Genomic DNA, 17412 nt, shown 5'->3' on the forward strand with positions numbered 1-17412 from the left:
GTTCCAGGGTGGTAAGTCTGTGTAGTGGGAGGAACGCTCTCAAGGTTGGTGCTGATAAACTCCAGTTGCTGTACCGGGGTTCATGTACCGCTAAAATGAAGAGAACCTTGGAGAATAACCTGGGTGGAGCAGTCTGAACTGATAACGGTCCTGCCCCAAAGGTAAACCATAGGAAATCTCCTGTATGATCTTTATATAGAGATATGGAAGTAGACATCTTGTAGGTCGAGTGCTGTAAATCAATCTCCTTGCTCTAGAGCTGGAATAATGACTGCTAGTGTGACCATCTTGAAAGTCTGCGCCTTCCCGTATTTGTTTAATACCCTTAGATCTAGAATGGGCCTCCAACCTCCCTTCGCTTTGGGGATCAGGAAATAATGAAAGTAAAACCCCTTGCTCCTGAGTTGCACTGGAACTGGTTCAATGGACCCTAGGTATAACAAATGATATATTTCCTGATGAAGTAGGTTCTTATGAGAAGGGTCCCTGAAGGGGGACAGGGAAGGAGGGTTGGAATGGGGAGGGACATGAATTGAATGACATAACTCTTCGAAATCATCTCCAGGACCCATCTGTCAGAGGTGATATTCTCACAACGGCTGTGAAATAGGGCCAGGTGACTTCTGAAGGTGACAAGTGTGTAGGTGGCAGCTGATGTTGCAAGGTATAACTGTTCAGGCCCTTGACCAACCCGTCAAAAGCACTTAGAAGAGGCGGTTTGAGAAGTTGCAGACTGGGGTGCGTTCTGCTTCTGCTTTTGGGCTCTGGTCTCCTTACATCGTGGCTAATAACAGCACTGAGATGGTGGGTACTGAGGAGATTGTGACGTGTGCTGTGGCTGAAAGGTATATCTTCTCTTCTGTCCCGCAGTGTAGATTCGTAAGGAGTGTAATGTGGTCCGGGAATCCTTTGGGATGTGAGGAGAAGAATCGGTCTTCACTGCAAAGAGTTTGGGCTCTTCAAACAGGAAGTCTTCTGCAGAGCTTTGGGAAATCCAGAAAGGTGTAGCCAAGAAGCCTGCCTCAGTACCAGTGTCCTGTAGACAAGGCAGGCCGCTGTAACAGCTACATCCAGTGCTGTCTCTAGCACAACTGACCCTGTCTAAGAATGATCTGAAACTGCTCCTTGTGTGTCTCCAGTAAATGCTCCAGAAATGCACTGAGTTTCCCATAATTAATAAAATTTTATTTGACCATGACAGTTTGGTAATTCACGACTCTAAATAGTAATGTCACTGACAAACATGCCATCCTGCCAAGCCCGAGTGCATGTGGTGGACTTGGCATTATGTTGCTTGCTTCGTGCACTAACCACACCCATTATGATGGAGTTGGGTTCCAGATGTTGAAACAGGAAATTTGCTTCTTTGGGAGGGATGTAGTACTTTATTATTTTTTTTTAATAATTTTTATTTTTGGCTCTGTGGCTGATTGGTGCGATGGAGGTTGGTGTCTGCTGGAGGACTTTGGTAGGATCTAGAATCGCCTCATTAATTGGGAAGGCAACTCTGGATGAGGAAGAGGTGTGCAGAATATTCACCAACTTGTGATGTGTAGCTGCCACCTTCTGTAGAGGAATTTGCAGCTCATCTGCCACCCTCTTGGTATGATCCAGCAAGTTCTTAAAATCATCACCTAGTGATGGTGGGGGGGAGGCATTACAGCCTCATCTGCTGGAGATAAGGAGAAGTTTGCTTGAGGGGGTAGCTTCCCCTTTGAGTCTTTCTTCCTGTTCTGAAAAAGCTTCCTCCTCCCCTGGCTCAGGTGCTCTGGACAGCCAGACTGTAGGAGACCATCTGGTGGACTCTCTCTGAGAGACACTGGACAGCTGCAACATGTGTGTATGTTGCCCAAGGACTGCAATATGGCCATGGGGATGGGGGGAAGGAGGGTAGGCTTGGGCGGAGGGGTTACTCCAGGGGGCCTGTATCACAATTGTGGGTTGGTTCGATGGAATTGGGGAGGACCCTTGTATTCTGATGGTGGGCCATGATGAGGAGTCGGAGAAATGATCTCCTGGCCACTGTCAGACTGGTCACTGGATAAGGGCACACAGATGAACACTATTTCTGGGGAAGAGTCAGCATGGCTTTTGTAAAGAGAAATCATGCCTCACCAATCTATTATAATACTTTGCGGGGATAAACAAACATGTGGACAAGGGAGCTCCAGTAGACATAATGTACTTGGACTTTCATAAAGCCTTTAACATGATCCTTCACCAAAAGCTCTTAAGCAAAGTAAGCTGTCATGGGATAAGAGGGAAGATCCTCTCATGGATCAGTAAATGCTTAAAAGACAGGAAACAAAGGGTAGGAATAAATGGTCAGATTTCACAGTGGAGAGAGATAAATAGCAGGGTCCCCTATGGGTTTGTATTGGTACCAGTGCTGTTCAACATATTAATAAACAATCTGCAACACAGGGTAAGCAGTGAGATGGCAAAGTTTGCAGATGATACAAAATTGCTCAAGACAGTTAAGTCCATAACTGACTGCCAAGAGTTACAAAGAGATCTCATAAAACTGGGAGACTGGGCAACAACATGCCAGATGAAATTCAATGTTGATAAATGCAAAGAAATGCACATGGGAAAACATAATCCCAACTATACATACAAAATATAGGGTTCTAAATTAGCTATTACCATGCAAAAAAGAGATTGTGGTGTCAGTGTGGATAGTTCTCTGAAAACATCTGTTCAATGTGCAGAGACAGACAAAAAAGATAATCGTATGTTAGAAACCATTAGGAAAGGGATAGATAAAAAGATAGTAAATATCATCATGCACTATAAAAATCCATCATAAACTCACACTTCGAATACTACGTGCAGTTTTGGTTGAATCATCTCAAAAAATATATGTTATAATTGAAAAAAAAATACAGAAAAGGGTAACAAAATTGATTAAGGGTTTGGAACAGCTTCCATATGAGGGGAAATTAAAAGGACTGAGACTGTTCAGCTTAGAAAAGAGATGACTAAGGGGGATATGAAAAAGGCCTATAAAATCATGAACAGCTTGGAGAAAGTGAATAATGAAGTGTGTTATTTACCCCTTCACATAACACAAGAATGAAGGGTCACCTGATTAAATTATTGTAAACAAAGCAAACAAAATGAAGTACTTCTTCAAACAAAACACTGTCAACCTGTAGAACTCATTACCAGGGGATGATGTGAAGGCCAAAATTATAACTGGGTTCAAAAAAGAATTAGATAACTTCATGGAGGACAAGTCCATCAATGGCTATTAGCCAAGTTGGTCAGGGATGTAACCCCATGCTCTGGGTGTCCTAAGACTTAGACTGCCAGAAGTTAGGATTGGATGATGAGATGGATCTGTAAATAATTGCTCTGTTCTGTTCATTCCCTCTGAAGCATTTGGGCCCAAACACTGTCAGAAAAGAGAATAGAAGGCTATATGGACCATTGGTCTGATCCAGTATGGCTGTTCTATGTTCTCACTCTAGCTCTCATTAATACTTTACTAAAGACTCTGACTGCTTATTAATTGTACCAGAACACTGAGCTGAAGATTTAGAAAATGTATCTTATAATTTCAGCATCTCAAAAATACTGAGACACATCTCTTGGTTGCGAGGAGGCTATTTTGAGGATTCCTAGTCTGATCACTAGAGCTGCCAATGAAATCAACAAATTCAACCAAGATTTTGTCTCATCATGTATCTTACAAAATTAGATTATAAACAAATAAGAAAGATGAATTTGCACAATGCAAACCTGCTTATCTGATGGCAGGACTGAATGGTCTCGAAGTGCAACTGCTTTTTGAACAACAAACTGGATTTCAAAAAGGCAACATATTGGAAACAGATTTCTTTCAGAGTAAATCCACAGTATAACTTAGATTGTATGATAAGGTGGCTGCCCCTCACTGGGCAGAAAAGGGGTTAAAAGCATCCCTAGGGAGGCTGTGCCGGAGGCAGCCAATCAGAGAAAGGCTGTAGGGAGCAGCCAAGCAAGGCAAACAGGCCCATATGAAAAGGGAGCTGCATGGCAGAGAATGCAGTTCTCTGCTAGGAGCCCAAGGAGGAAAGACTGCGTCCATGGAGGGCTGAGAGAACTGCCAGTACCCTGGACAGAGCAGTGCTGCTAGCAGGGACCTGGGGAATGGAAGACAGCTCCTGGCTGGCTGTTGCGGTTTGCAGGCTGAGGCCCTGAGGCAAGGGCAAAGAGAATGCTGGGGCCATGAGGAAGTGGTCACACAATCCACTGCAGTAGCCACTAAGGAAAGTGGCTGAATAGTGGACTGCAGGTCCCCTGGAAGGAGGGACCACAGTGTGTGGCACGGCTGGAGGGCTGTGTCGCTGAAGAGGACACCGCGGTCCTTCAAAAGATGTGGGTCCTAGAGCAGGAGTGACGGCAACGAGGCACTACCTGAAGAGGGCACACTAACATGCAGAGCTAATTCCCAAGACAGCCAGCAGGAGGTGCCAAAGTGGTCAGCGCACCCTGTCAGAGATACCAATATTGTTATTTACACTGAGGAACCACGAGGAATACCAAGTAAATTTTCCTGTAGGACTCAACAGAAGTAACTCTTCACTAGATGTAGATTTACATTTAGATGCCAACAGAAGAATGCAAAGTATACTGTTCGTAATAAAAACAATTTTTAAAAAATTATTCCTTGTATCTTGATTTTAAGTAACGCAGATATGGAAACAATGGCACTGTACCTGATTTTGGAGCTTAAAAATATGAGTCCAGGTTATAGCACTTGGTGGACTTCGTTGAATCCTCATCTGTGGTGATGTTTTACCAAGCTCTTTTTTCCTCATTGCTGTTAAGACAAGATCCTTTAAAAAAAACAAACAAACAGAAATATTCACTAAGAACCTGATTCTGCCTTATTCATATTAAACAGTGCTTCATCACACAACTAATTCCACTGAGATTTATGGGACTACTAGCGTAGTAAAGTAAGATTAATCAACATGAATAAGGGTGGCAGAAACAAGATCCATGTTTATATCACTCCATTAAAAATTAATTAAACCTTCAAAATATAAATCGCTATAAAAGAGCAGAATTTACCTCCTCTTCTTCAGCATCCCTTGATGTGGAAGTCCAGGGCAATCAAGAGCAACTACTCCTGTTTGTTTTGGCTGCATGTTCAACATCAGGGAAAGGAAAAGCATAATTCAGACTTATACTAACCTTGCTGAGCTTATGATGCAGTTTTTGTCTACACTTTGGTGCAATTTGTAGTATTGGTGATCCTGGTCTTAACCTAGCAGATGAAGCAAGAACTTCAGGAGTAACTTGTGCTTCAAAATTTGCCTTCTTCAGGGTTCTGCCCACAGGAGTAAATGAGCTCCTTATATACGAAGAAAGGCCCTGAGTGAATTCAGGAGGGCCAGGAGGAGGGAAAGCAGCAGCGCCAGGAAGAGGAGGAGGAGGAGGAGGGCAAGCAGCAGCGCCAGGAAGAGGAGGAGGAGGAGGGAAAGCAGCAGCGCCAGGAAGAGGAGGAGGAGGAGGGAAAGCAGCAGCGCCAGGAAGAGGAGGAGGAGGAGGGAAAGCAGCAGCGCCAGGAAGAGGAGGAGGAGGAGGAGGGCAAGCAGCAGCGCCAGGAAGAGGAGGAGGAGGAGGAGGGCAAGCAGCAGCGCCAGGAAGAGGAGGAGGAGGAGGAGGGCAAGCAGCAGCGCCAGGAAGAGGAGGAGGGCAAGGAGGAAGCCAAGAAGAAAGGCCAGGAAGAGGGCAAGTAGCAGGGCAAGGAGCTTGAAAAGAAAAATTAATGCCAGTAGCCTGTGAATGTTGAGGAAAAGGCAGACCACCTGGAGACTTTGGAAGTCTGATTTTTAAAAGTGATTGACTAAACCCTCTGAATTTTCGTTGTGGCTTAGAGATAGATCCAAATAGTCCAACTTCAGTGGCACCAGCACCATATTCAACTTCAGTTTTATAACGCCTGCTGAATCCAATGGAATCTGGTAAGATGCACTGTTCAACCAAGGGAAGTTCTTTGTCACTTTGAAATTGGAGACTTTTCAGCTTATTAACGCCTCCAATTTGGAAGTGGTCAGAAAAACCACTAGTTACTTCATGAAAAGGAACCTGTTGAGTAAAATTATAAGAAAACAAAATATTTCTGGAGTTTAAACCAACTTTTTTTTGTGATTAAGACCATATTTTCATTAGACACAGTATCAATCTATCATCATCATGCTCAACACAAAGCCTATTCATCTTGTCAATTAAATAATTAACTTCTTTCCTTGCAGCTGAAGCCAGGCAAATTCAGACTAGGAATAAGGTGCACATTTTTAATAGTAAGATATTGGACTAATTTCACAATTTCTATGCAATTAATGAAATCATGATTTACACAGGATCTTACTCATTGTGGGATCTTGGCTGAAGATGTGTAGAACAGGGTGAAATGGAAGGTATTCTTATGAGCTGAGTGAAACCTTGTTATGGGCTGAATTAAAACATCTTTGAAATTGGGTGTGAAGGGACCCTACAATTAACATTACTGTCAGGATAAGGTTGGCAGGATGCCCCCCTAAGACAAAAGGGGTGTGAACCCATCCAGGAGTTTTGGGCTGAGTGTTTAATGGGGTTATTCTGAATATAATTTTGATATGTATGTTCTCTGGGTGTGTTCACAACTGCTTTTGTTTTATGAAGGGTGGGTCCTGCTTAACTTATCCTGACAGTCATGTTAACTGTAGAGTGCATTCACACTCAATCTCAAAGAGGCAAACAGCAAAGCCTTGCCTACACTACCAAGTTTTGTCGCCAAAACTGCCGTTTGTAGACCCAAACAGTGTAGACACTGCAAGGTGACTTTTGCCAGGGAAAATGCCTGGTTTTGGCAACAAAATACATCCACCCTCATGAGAGATTTATGTCTTTTTCCTCTACATTTTCGATGACAAAGCACCAGTATAGACACCACGCTTCATTTAATTGCTTTAATTGGCCTCCAGGAGGTGTCCCACAATGCCTATCCTGACCGCTCTGGTCAGCAGTTTGAACTCAGCTGCCCTGCAGCCAAGTAAACAACTTCCCCATTAGAAGCCCCAGGAATTTTAGAAATTCCATGTCCTGTTTGCTTGGCATGGAGAGGTCTCATCGCATCTTCCCAGGTGACCATGGTGGGTTATCGTAGCAAGTTAGAAGCCATGGAAATTTTTGAAATTCCACTTCCTGTTTGCTCAGAGTGGAGAGGTCTCATTGCATCTTCCTAGGTGACCATGATGAGCACAGCAAATGCTCTCTCGCTTGGACTACTGCAGAGCTGTTGGATCTGATCAGCATATGGGGAGAGGAGGTTGTGCAGTCACAGCTGCCTTAAGCCATAGGAAGTGGGATATCTACAGGCATGTTTCTCGAGACTTATGCAAAAAGGGCTGTGATCAGGACACGCTGCAGTACAGAGCAAAGATAAAGGAGCTGAGGCAGGCGTACCATAAGGTGAGGGAGGCAAACCGTTGCTCCGGTAATGCACCTAAGATCCCCTGGTTCTATAAGGAGCTGGACGCTATCCTCGGTGGCGACCCCACCTCCATTGCCAAGAGCCTTGTGGTGGCAGAAGGAGGGCCTAACCTGGAGGATGAAGTTATTGACAAAGAGGTGGAGTTAGATGAGGATGTGCAGCTCCCGGTGGGGCAGGCAGCCAGGAACTGTTCTCCACTCCAGGTGTCTAGCCAGTCTCAGCAGTTGCTCTCTGGTGAGCAAGAAGCAGGAGAGGAGACTCCTGGTAAGTGGCGATGGCTTGTGTAATGGAGAGGTGGGTTCAGGGCATAGAAATGTGGGAGGCTGGCTGTGTTTCTGGGAGATGGACATTTCCCTGTGTAGCTAATCTGTACAGCGGAACAGGGTGTTGATGCATGCCAAGATCTCACGGGAATCCTGAAGAGAGATCTCCAGGAAAGTTTCCTGGAGGTACTTGGTAATCTTCTACTGAAGGTTCTGTGACAGAGCAGCTTTGTTCCTTTCCCCATTGTAGGAAACTTCCCTGTGCCATTCGGCAATCACTTGTGCAGGGACCAAAGCAGCACACAGGCGAGCAACATAGGGAGCAGGGCAGAAGCCACAAGCATGGAGTAGATGTACCCTTGTTTCCCTGCTTACCGTTGGCAGTGAGATATCTGCAAGAATGACCCCTGCCTGTGGAAAACTGTGGGAGAATTTTAGAATTTGTTCTCTAGTATGCTGCACCATGACCCTTGCAAAGAGCGTGTGCTCTTTTCTCCATGTAGACTGCCCCCCACCAACACTCAAAATACTTAGGGCGTTCACAGAAATGTGTGCCTGGCTAGTATCAGTAAGAAAGTGATGGCAACGTTGCAAAAGGTGTATTTAACAGAAATGTTTCAATTCTGTGTGTGAATTTAACAATCCCGCTTTTGTGCATTGTCTCCTGTGCTTCACCAGATGTGGCCTTCAGGAATACCCCACGCACCCTGGCCGAGAGTCTCCGCCAGATAAGAAAGTGCTCAAGATGCAGCAAAGACGACATGTTCCGGGAGGTCCTGCAGTGCTCCAATGCAGAAAAAAGGGAATGAAAAGAATGCTGTGAAGCCGAAGGGCAGGACAGAAAAGAGAATCACGTGTTTGTTAAGGACGCTACTGAGCAGATGATTAAAGTAATGGAGGAGCAAATGCAGATGCTGAAGTCCTTAATAATGCTGCAGACTGAGCAGATCAGTGCTCAACCTCCACTGCAGAACATTCAGAACTCTTCTCCCTGCCCCCTACCCCCCAGCTCCGCCTGCACATTCCTTTCCATCTTCCAGGACTTCTTGGTTTCCCCTTTACTCCACCCCCTCAGACAACTTTCACAATGATAGCTGGACCTACACACAGCTGTGAAAGTCTGTCCTTCCCTGGTTCCTCCTTTCCTGCCAAGCATCTGTGTGTTTGTGTGTGCTGTTTCTTGTGCAATAAAAGCAAACTTTGATAATGGTAAATCATCTTTAATTTTTTGCTAAAGGTGGGATTGCAGGCACTGGCAATAGATGCACAGGCATTTTGATCACTTTATTTCAGGAATATAAGGCTCCAAATGTCACCATTGCCCCCTAGGAAAACTACATGGCATGTAACATTGAAGCAACTCAGACAGAGATATGTGTTACTGGTGGTCATCGTCAAAGTGCTGCCTCAAAGCCTCCCTGATTCGAATAGCTCCCCTCTGGGCTCCTCGGACAGCCCTGGTATCTGGCTGCTCAAAATGAGTTGTGAAACGATCTGCCTCAGCACTCCACCCCTGAGCAAACCTTTCATCCTTAGCTTCACACAGATTATGCAATGTACAGCATGTGGCTATGATCACAGGAATATTATCCTCAGTGAGGTCCAACATGCCATGATGGCATCGCCAGCACACCTTTAATCTGCCAAAGGCACATTCAATTGTCATCTGGCACCTACTGAGCCTGTTGTTGAACTGCTCCTTACTGCTGTCGAGGTGTCCTGTGAAAGGTTTCATGAGCCACAGCTGTAAGGGGTATGCAGAGTCCACCAGGATCACTATGGGCATTTCAACACACCGCACTCTAATCTTCTGGTTAGGAAAGAAAGTCCCCGCTTGCAGCTTTCAGTACAGTCTGGTGTTTCTGAAGATGCGTGCACCATGTATCTTCCCAGACCACTCCATGTTGATGTCAGTGAAATGCCCATGGTGATCCACAAGCACTTGCAGCACTGTGGAGAAGTACCCCTTCCTATTAATGTACTCTGTTGCCAGGTGGTCTGGTGCCAAAATTGGAATACGTGTGCCATCTATCAGCCCTCTACAGTTAGGAAACCCCATTTCTGCAAAGCTGTCCACTATTTCACACACATTTCCCAGAGTCACGGTCCTTTGTAGCAGGATGCGATTTATTGCACTGCACACTTGCATTAACATAGCCCCAACGGTCGACTTCCCCACTCCAAATTGAATCATGACCGACTGGTAGCAGTCTGGAGTTGCCAGCTTCCACACAGCAATTGTCACATACTTCTCTACCAAGAGGGCAGCTCTCATGCTGGTGGCTCATGCTGAGCTGCAGGTCTGGGACGAGCGCTGTGCACAGTTCTAGGAAGGTGGCTTTCTGCATCCGAAAATTCTGTAGCCACTGCTCGTCATCCCACACCTGCATGACAATGCAATCCCACCATTCAGTGCATGTTTTACGAGCCCAAAAGCAACGGTCTATCCTATGCACCTGCTCAGTGAATGCTAAAAGTAATCTAAAGTTGCTCCTATCCATATCACGCAGAATGTCAGGCACCTGTGAGTCTTCCTCAGTTAGGAACTTCACGATTAGCTGCACTGACATCCGCAATGTCTTCATGACAGTTGACAGAGCATAGGAGGGCAGTGCGGAATCCATCCCTTCTCACAAAGATACTAGGGTGCACAGCAAAGAAAGGCCGTTGAAAAAATACACAAAAAAAGTCGGAAGCCCATGGAGTGCTGGGACAGAAAACAATACATCATGGGACATTTAACACTGTCCCAAGATGCGCCATGATCCGCTCCGTCGTTCCACAACACCCAGCAACAGAAGGACTGTGGGATAGGTACCCCATAGTGCATTGCTCATACTGTTGATGATGGTGCCCCCACTATGGACATGATCTTGCAACAGAGGAAACAAGTGTGAACACGAAATTGTGATTTTTATTATGTCAACCTCACTGTTGTTGACACAAATCGGTAGTGTAAACATGGCCCAAAAGAGTGAAACAGCAGCCTCTAATGTAAGTATGGTATAAAACCCTGAAAAAGTGAGGGAGAGAGATCTTTAGCTAGCACTAGACCAAAGAGGCTTGGGGCTATAAGCAAAGAAACTATTTTTTGTTTTCTGGTTCCTCCTGCCTTCGGGGACACAGGACCTTGTACATTCCTTGTTAATAAGCAAGACTGCATTACAGATATACCAGATTCTTTCATCAAAGTCTACCCCCAACCGGAACATCCCCAGTACCTCAAATTTTTACTAGCTGTTTGGGTCAAAAAGGGGTAGCAGTATTTTGTGGGGGTACTGTGGGTGCTGAATGAAGCATGGTGGATGTAAGAGAGGAGGACTCCACCAGCAAACTAAGGAGGTTTACTAGCTGAGGGATATGTGACATCCCACATATAAATCGATTTAAGCAGCCTTGGTACAGATGCAAGGACAAGCCTGAGAGAAGTACCACCATCTGAGTACTCTAAAGAAGACAAGGCCTTGGACTAGACAGACAGGGCAGAATTTACACTGGAAGAGAGTAAAGGGCCACTAGCATCCTCCTCTCTCTCAAAGATCTCTGCTGCAATGGGGCCTGATGCCATAACACCTTTTATGCACCTTGCCTTTCTTTGGGAGAGAGTCTTCTGATATTTTTGAACTTCATACAAACATTTATGTAATTAATTGCATCCAGAATAATAAGAAATGGTGCAGATTTTATAAACAATTACCAATTGCTACCTTATAAACCATCTACTAACACAACTGGGTAATATACAACAAATGTTAAAAACAAGAACACATTAAGCGTATTTACCGATTCAGCCACTCCTCTGTTAGAAAACAGGGATCCATGTCCAGATATATCATGCTCCCAGTACATAGAGGGTAAAAAGTCTAAACGTCCTGAAGCCATAGGAATGTTTGGAAGACCAGCATGCTGAACTTCATTAGCATCCTAAATTAAAACACAACAGAATTACAAACATGAGAACTGTCTTCAATTTTATTGTAATTATTAAAAGTGAAGCTTGTTATGCCAGAGACTTCCTCTCTATCAGACAATGTAAGGTTAAGAGTCAAATGCTGGGTGAAATTTGCAAGGAAATATAGAGAGGAGGAGTATTCATATGAAAGATGCTCGGTATACACAAACACACAGTAAATGTAACTTTAGAATGCCTGACTGCATTAAGGGTTGTTGTATCATAACAGGCTATTGGCAGTAAACAGACTGGCACACTACACTGGCAACGGACCTCCATGTATTTTGAGAAACCTCTTCTGTATTTTATGTAATTTCAGTTCAGAAATTACCCTCTCACTTGTTTTCAAGCAAGCAGATCAATCAGACAGTTTAAAATTTTGAATGTCAGCTGTTACTCATTTGTCTCTTCCCCATCATAACTTCCTTATACAAGTTAATGGTTGAGAGCAATCCTGCAGAACAGCAATATGTTGTAGATTACCACAGTTTATGGTGGTAATCGCTATGTAATTTGGAGAGGTAAAGCCAGGATTAGTTACGGTTCAGTTAATTGAGTGACAGTGTAAAAGCATCTCACTGGCACAATTGGTGCAGCTGATTCAGACAGCTTCCAGTGCTGACAACTCCCTTGGCCAACAACCCTCCTCAGTTCCCTGGGTTGGAATCCCCTCTTTGCCCATGGCCTCTACAGTAATGTCCTCTTCAGATTCCCCCTCCCCCTACAAATGCTCCCTAGCCATGGTACCACCCTTCCATAAACCCCTGCTCTGTGCTGTAGTCTCTTAGCTAGCGGAGACAGCAATCTCTGTCTCCCACAGTGCAACAATACTTCCTCCTCCACCAACAAACACACCCAACCCCATCTCCAGTAATCCCCCAACTCTGGCTGAGCCACTACTGAAATGGAGATTCAGTTGTGGATCAAGAGCTGATTCTCTTGCTTGCATAAGCCACCGGATGCTTGTCAGAGTGAACTATCAGCAGCCACCTGGGTCTGCCAGCAGGAGGACAGGAGTGACCAGTCCCTCTCCTCACACTCCCTCAGCTACTAGCTCCACACTGCCACCTGTGGTTTGTTAGAATAAACATATCAGCTTATGATCCACAGAGGGGTCACCAGTTAGTTGAGTACTGGAGATGGGGGAGAGAACATTAAATCAGGTTGGTGATCCATAGCTGAGGATCAGTGAAAATTAGTTTGCTTTTTAAAAAAAAACAAAAACCTCACAGCAGTACCACGGTAAGTGTTTGAATTTCATGGGCTATGCAGGGATCCCTGCTCTAGGGCAGGAACCACTCACATACCTGCTCATTTTCCAAACAGCGGATCCTGGTGTCAGCTCCTTGCCAGCCAGGCAGAGCCAGCACTGCAGCATCTCTCTTGGGCCTGCCAGAGGCTGCTGTTGGTCGGACCATGCCTTCTAATCTCTGTGCACTGTCAGGGATATCCCCTGTCCCCACCAGCTGGCCAGACAGGAAAGCAGCAGTGGTGACCTGGGGAAATACAGCCTAGATGGAGCTACTATTAGGTACATAACTGGTTGGAAAACCGTTCCCAGAGTTGTTATCAGTGGTTCACAGTCAAGCTGGAAGGGCATATCAAATGGGGTCCCGCAGGGATCAATCCTGGGTCTGGTTCTGTTCAATATCTTCATCAATGATTTAGATAATGGCATAGAGAGTATAAAGTTTGTGGAGGATACCAAACAGAGAGGTTGCTAGTGCTTTGAAGCATAGCATTAAAATTCATAATGATCTGGATGAAATGGTCTGAAGTAAATAGAATGAAATTCAATACAGGAAAATGCAAAGTACTCCACTTAGGAAGGACAATCAGTTTCAAAATGGGAAATGACTTCCTAGGAGGTCACAGTGGATCACAAGCTAAATATGAGTCAACAGTGTAACATCGTTGCAAAAAAAGCAAACATCATTCTGGGATGTATTAGCAGGAGTGTTGTAAGAAAGACATGAGAAGTAAATCTTCTGCTCTACTCCGTGCTGATCAGGCCTCAACTGGCATATTGTGTCCAGTTCTGGGCGCCACATTTCAGGAAAGATGTGGACAAATTGGAGAAAGTCCAGAGAAAAGCAACAAAAATGATTAAAGGTTAAGAAGGGGAAGAATGAAAGAAATAGGATTTGTTTAGTCTGGAAAAGAGAAGACTGAGTGGGGGACATGATCACAGTTTTCAAGTACATAAAAGGTTGTTACAAGGAGGATGGAGAAAAACTGTTCTCATTAACCTCTGAGGACAGGACAAGAAGCAATAGGCTTAAATTGCAGCAAGGGAGGTTTAGGCTGGACATTAGGAAAAACTTCCTAACTGTCTGGATGGTTAAGCACTGGAATAAATTGCCTTGGGAGGTGTGGAATCTCCATCATTGGAGGCTTTTAAGAGCAGGTTAGACAAACACCTGTCAGGGATGGTCTAGATAATACCTAGTCCTGCCTTCAGTGCAGGGAATGGGATTAAAAGACCTCTCGAGACCCCTTCCAGTCCTACGATTCTATGAAACTGAGCACAGGCCCCAATCCCTGCCCCGGGCCTGCCAGCCAGTGCCACATGGCGAGATACCCCACCTCCAGGACAACGCCCTTCCTCTCTCCTCTCCATGAGCAGCCAAATGAGCCCAATTCCACGATTTTTCCAACAGTGTCTCTGCTGTAGGAAAAATCATGGTATTGGGCTAATTTCACGATTTCCATGTAATCCATTTACACAAGACCTTATTCATAGTGGGATCTTGGTTGAGTATGTGTACAGTAGGGTGGAAGGGAAGGTACTGTTATGGGCTTAGTTAAAACATCTTTGAAATTAGATGTGAATGCACCCTTACAATTAACATGACTGTCAGGATAAATTAAGCACAACCTCCACACCTAAGACAAAAGGGGTTGTGAACCCATCCAGGAGTTTTGGACTGAGTGGTGAATGGGGTTTGGGAAAGAAGTGTACGTATGTTCCCTGGGCGGGTTCACAACTGCTTTTGTCTTGGGTGGGCAGGGGCTCCTGCTTAACATATCCTGCCAGTTACATTAATTGTGGGGTACATTCACACTCAATCCTAAAGAGGCAAACAGCAAGAGAGTGAAGCAGCAGCCTGAAAGCATGGAATAGGACCCTGGAAAAAAACAGGGAGAGAGATCTTTAGCTAGCACTAGACCCAAAGAAACTGTTTTTTGTTTCCTGGTTCCTCCTACCTTTGGGGACCCAGGACGTTGTACGTTCCTTGTTAATAAGCAAGATCAGTATATTTTTTGATGCAGCATCTTTCGTCAATTTCTACTCCCAGCTGGAATATCTCCAGGGCCTCAAATTTTGACTAGGTGCTTGGGTCAAAAAGAGGTATGTAGTGCAGTGAAGGTCGTCCCTCCCCATCTGGGTTGGAGGGAAGTCACACCACCTCATTACGTCACTGGGATCACTGCTTAACATCAAGGGAATTAGCAAATCAGGTGCTAATGCTCCAACCCTCTCGGTGGGGCGGCGCACCAAATAGTCTGTGGGCTCTGGCCCTTGGGTAGGGCAAAGCTAACAAGCAGGCTATGGGCTCTGGCCCTCAGGCTGGTCAGAGCTAACAAGCAGGCTATGGACTCTGGCCCTCAGGCAGGGCAGAGCACTACACAGAGTGTTACCTCAGCTCTGGCAGACGGAAGACAAACACAGGACTTTTTGCCTATGGTGGGGAGGTTACCACTCCTGGATGAGGTTGGCACAAGGGGATAAGGGAACCCAGGCCCTCCCTACTCCACAGGTTCCCAGCCCCAGGCTGTAAGCGGCGGAATGTTCTGTCACTGTGTCAGTGAGGATCCGCTCGAAACACACTGACCTGGATTCAGGTAACCAAGCTATACTCTAGTGTCCCTGAGCCACTTCCTACTACCTCTGAGTACCTTGGCTCTGTAGGTGTCATCCGTCTCCATGGGGTGGATAGCTATCAGCAGCTCCTCCCTGGACTCGGTCTCCTCGCGGGACAGGGCATTGCCTGGTTTGGCAGCGGAGTCAGAGGCCTGCAGTGAGCAAGATATGTCTGTCTCCTTCTCTGGCTCGGCTCCAACTTAGCTAAAGGCTCTGCCTTTTGTACTTCCCGTCCTGTCTCTCAACTCCCAGTGAGAAGAGCAAACCTGGTCTGACTCCACCCACACGAGCACAGAAAGTGGTTCCTCCTCTCTGGATCGGAGGGAGGCCATACCCCCTCACTACAGGATAACAGTATTTTGTGGGGGTATTGTGGGTGTTGAATGAGGCATGGCGGATGTAAGTGAGGAGGACTCCGCCAGCAAACTAAAGAGGTTTACCAGCTGAGGAATATGTGACATCCCACACCTAAATTGATTTAAGGAGCCTTGGTATGGATGCAAGGACAAGTCTGACCCTGATTCAGGGTGGCTATGCTAGACAGTTCGTGGTACTTCAATCAGTGCAATACAACTGACAGATGTACCACCATCTAAGTACTCTAATGAAGACAAGGCTTTGGACTAGACAGTCAGGGAAGAATTTATCCTGGAAGAGAATAGAGGGCTGCTAAAATCTTCTTCTCTCTCAAAGGTCTCTGCTGTAGTGGGGCCTGGTGCCACAACAACTTTTATGTACCTTGCCTTTCTTTGGGAGAGAGTCTTCTGATTTTTTGCACTTCACACAAACATTTATGTAATTAATTGCATCCAGAATAATAAGAAATGGTGCAGACTTTATAAACAATTACCAACTGCTACCTTATAAACCATCTGCTACCACAACTGGGTAATACACAACAAATGTTAAAAACAAGAACACATTAAGAATATTTACCAATTCACATCTGCCGAATCCCACTCCTCTATTAGAAAACAGGTATCCATGTCTAGATGTATCATGCTCCCAGTCCATGTAGGGTAAAAAGTCTATATCTTCCTCAGCTATAAGTTCAAGAATGTTTGGAAGACCAGCATGCTGAACTTCATTAACATCCTAAATTAAAACGCAACAGAATTACAAACTAGAGAACTGTCTTTCATTTTATTGTAATCCTCAAAAGTGATGCTTGTTATGCCAGAGATTCCCTCTCTATCAGACAATGTAAGGTTGACAGCCAAATGCTGGGTGAACTTTGCCTGACTGCATTAAGGGTTGTCGTATCATAACACGCTATTGGTAGTAAATGTACTGGCACACTACACTGGCAATGCACCGCCTTGTATTTTGAGAAACCTCTTCTGCATCTTATGTAACTTCAGTTCAGAAATTACCCTTTCACTTGCTTTCAAGCAGGCAGATCAATGAAACAGTTTAAAATTTTGTATGTCAGCTGTTACTCATGTGTCACTTCCCCATCACAACTCCCTTATACAAGTCAATGGTTAAGAGCAACCAAGCATACCAACATATTGTAGATTACGAAAGGAAAAGAGAATATTTCTTCTGTGAGTGTGTAATGCAGTGGTCTGGCATATGGAGATGAACGTACAGAATCCTAATATACAAAGGTGATGTTTAAATTTCCTTTTTTTTCTGATATATGTACAAGACACATGACTTGCTTTATTATACTTATATATGGTAAAGATATTTTCCAACATATTGGAACCAGTATGCTTTTTAGCATGTTATCTGATTTTATACTGCCAAGTTTATACTGTTTAAATTTAACTGTTGTTTAGGATAGTTCACAGTAATCAAAGAGCCTGAGTAGAATGGCACTTTGTTTATAAAATTTGTGTTATATAAAGATAATTTCTAG

General features: G+C 44.8%; 1 protein-coding gene across 4 annotated transcripts in view; it reads right to left on the minus strand.

Annotated features, from left to right (window-relative positions):
* The window catches only part of PARP4 (poly(ADP-ribose) polymerase family member 4), a 106175-nt gene that overhangs the window by 18589 nt on the left and 70174 nt on the right, over positions 1 to 17412 (minus strand). For 3 of the 4 annotated variants that reach the window (XM_050927667.1, XM_050927680.1, XM_050927662.1), the window contains 6 exons: positions 16485 to 16643; positions 15584 to 15700; positions 12991 to 13194; positions 11515 to 11655; positions 5185 to 6081; positions 4704 to 4823 (listed from right to left, as the gene is read on the minus strand). In XM_050927667.1, the coding sequence (XP_050783624.1) occupies positions 4704 to 4823; positions 5185 to 6081; positions 11515 to 11655; positions 12991 to 13194; positions 15584 to 15700; positions 16485 to 16643 (1638 nt within the window). The remainder of the gene's footprint in view (positions 1 to 4703; positions 4824 to 5184; positions 6082 to 11514; positions 11656 to 12990; positions 13195 to 15583; positions 15701 to 16484; positions 16644 to 17412) is intronic. The other variant, XM_050927670.1, reaches the window with a different exon arrangement.

This window comes from Gopherus flavomarginatus, chromosome 1 (assembly GCF_025201925.1).
Source record: "Gopherus flavomarginatus isolate rGopFla2 chromosome 1, rGopFla2.mat.asm, whole genome shotgun sequence".
Taxonomy (NCBI): domain Eukaryota; kingdom Metazoa; phylum Chordata; order Testudines; family Testudinidae; genus Gopherus; species Gopherus flavomarginatus.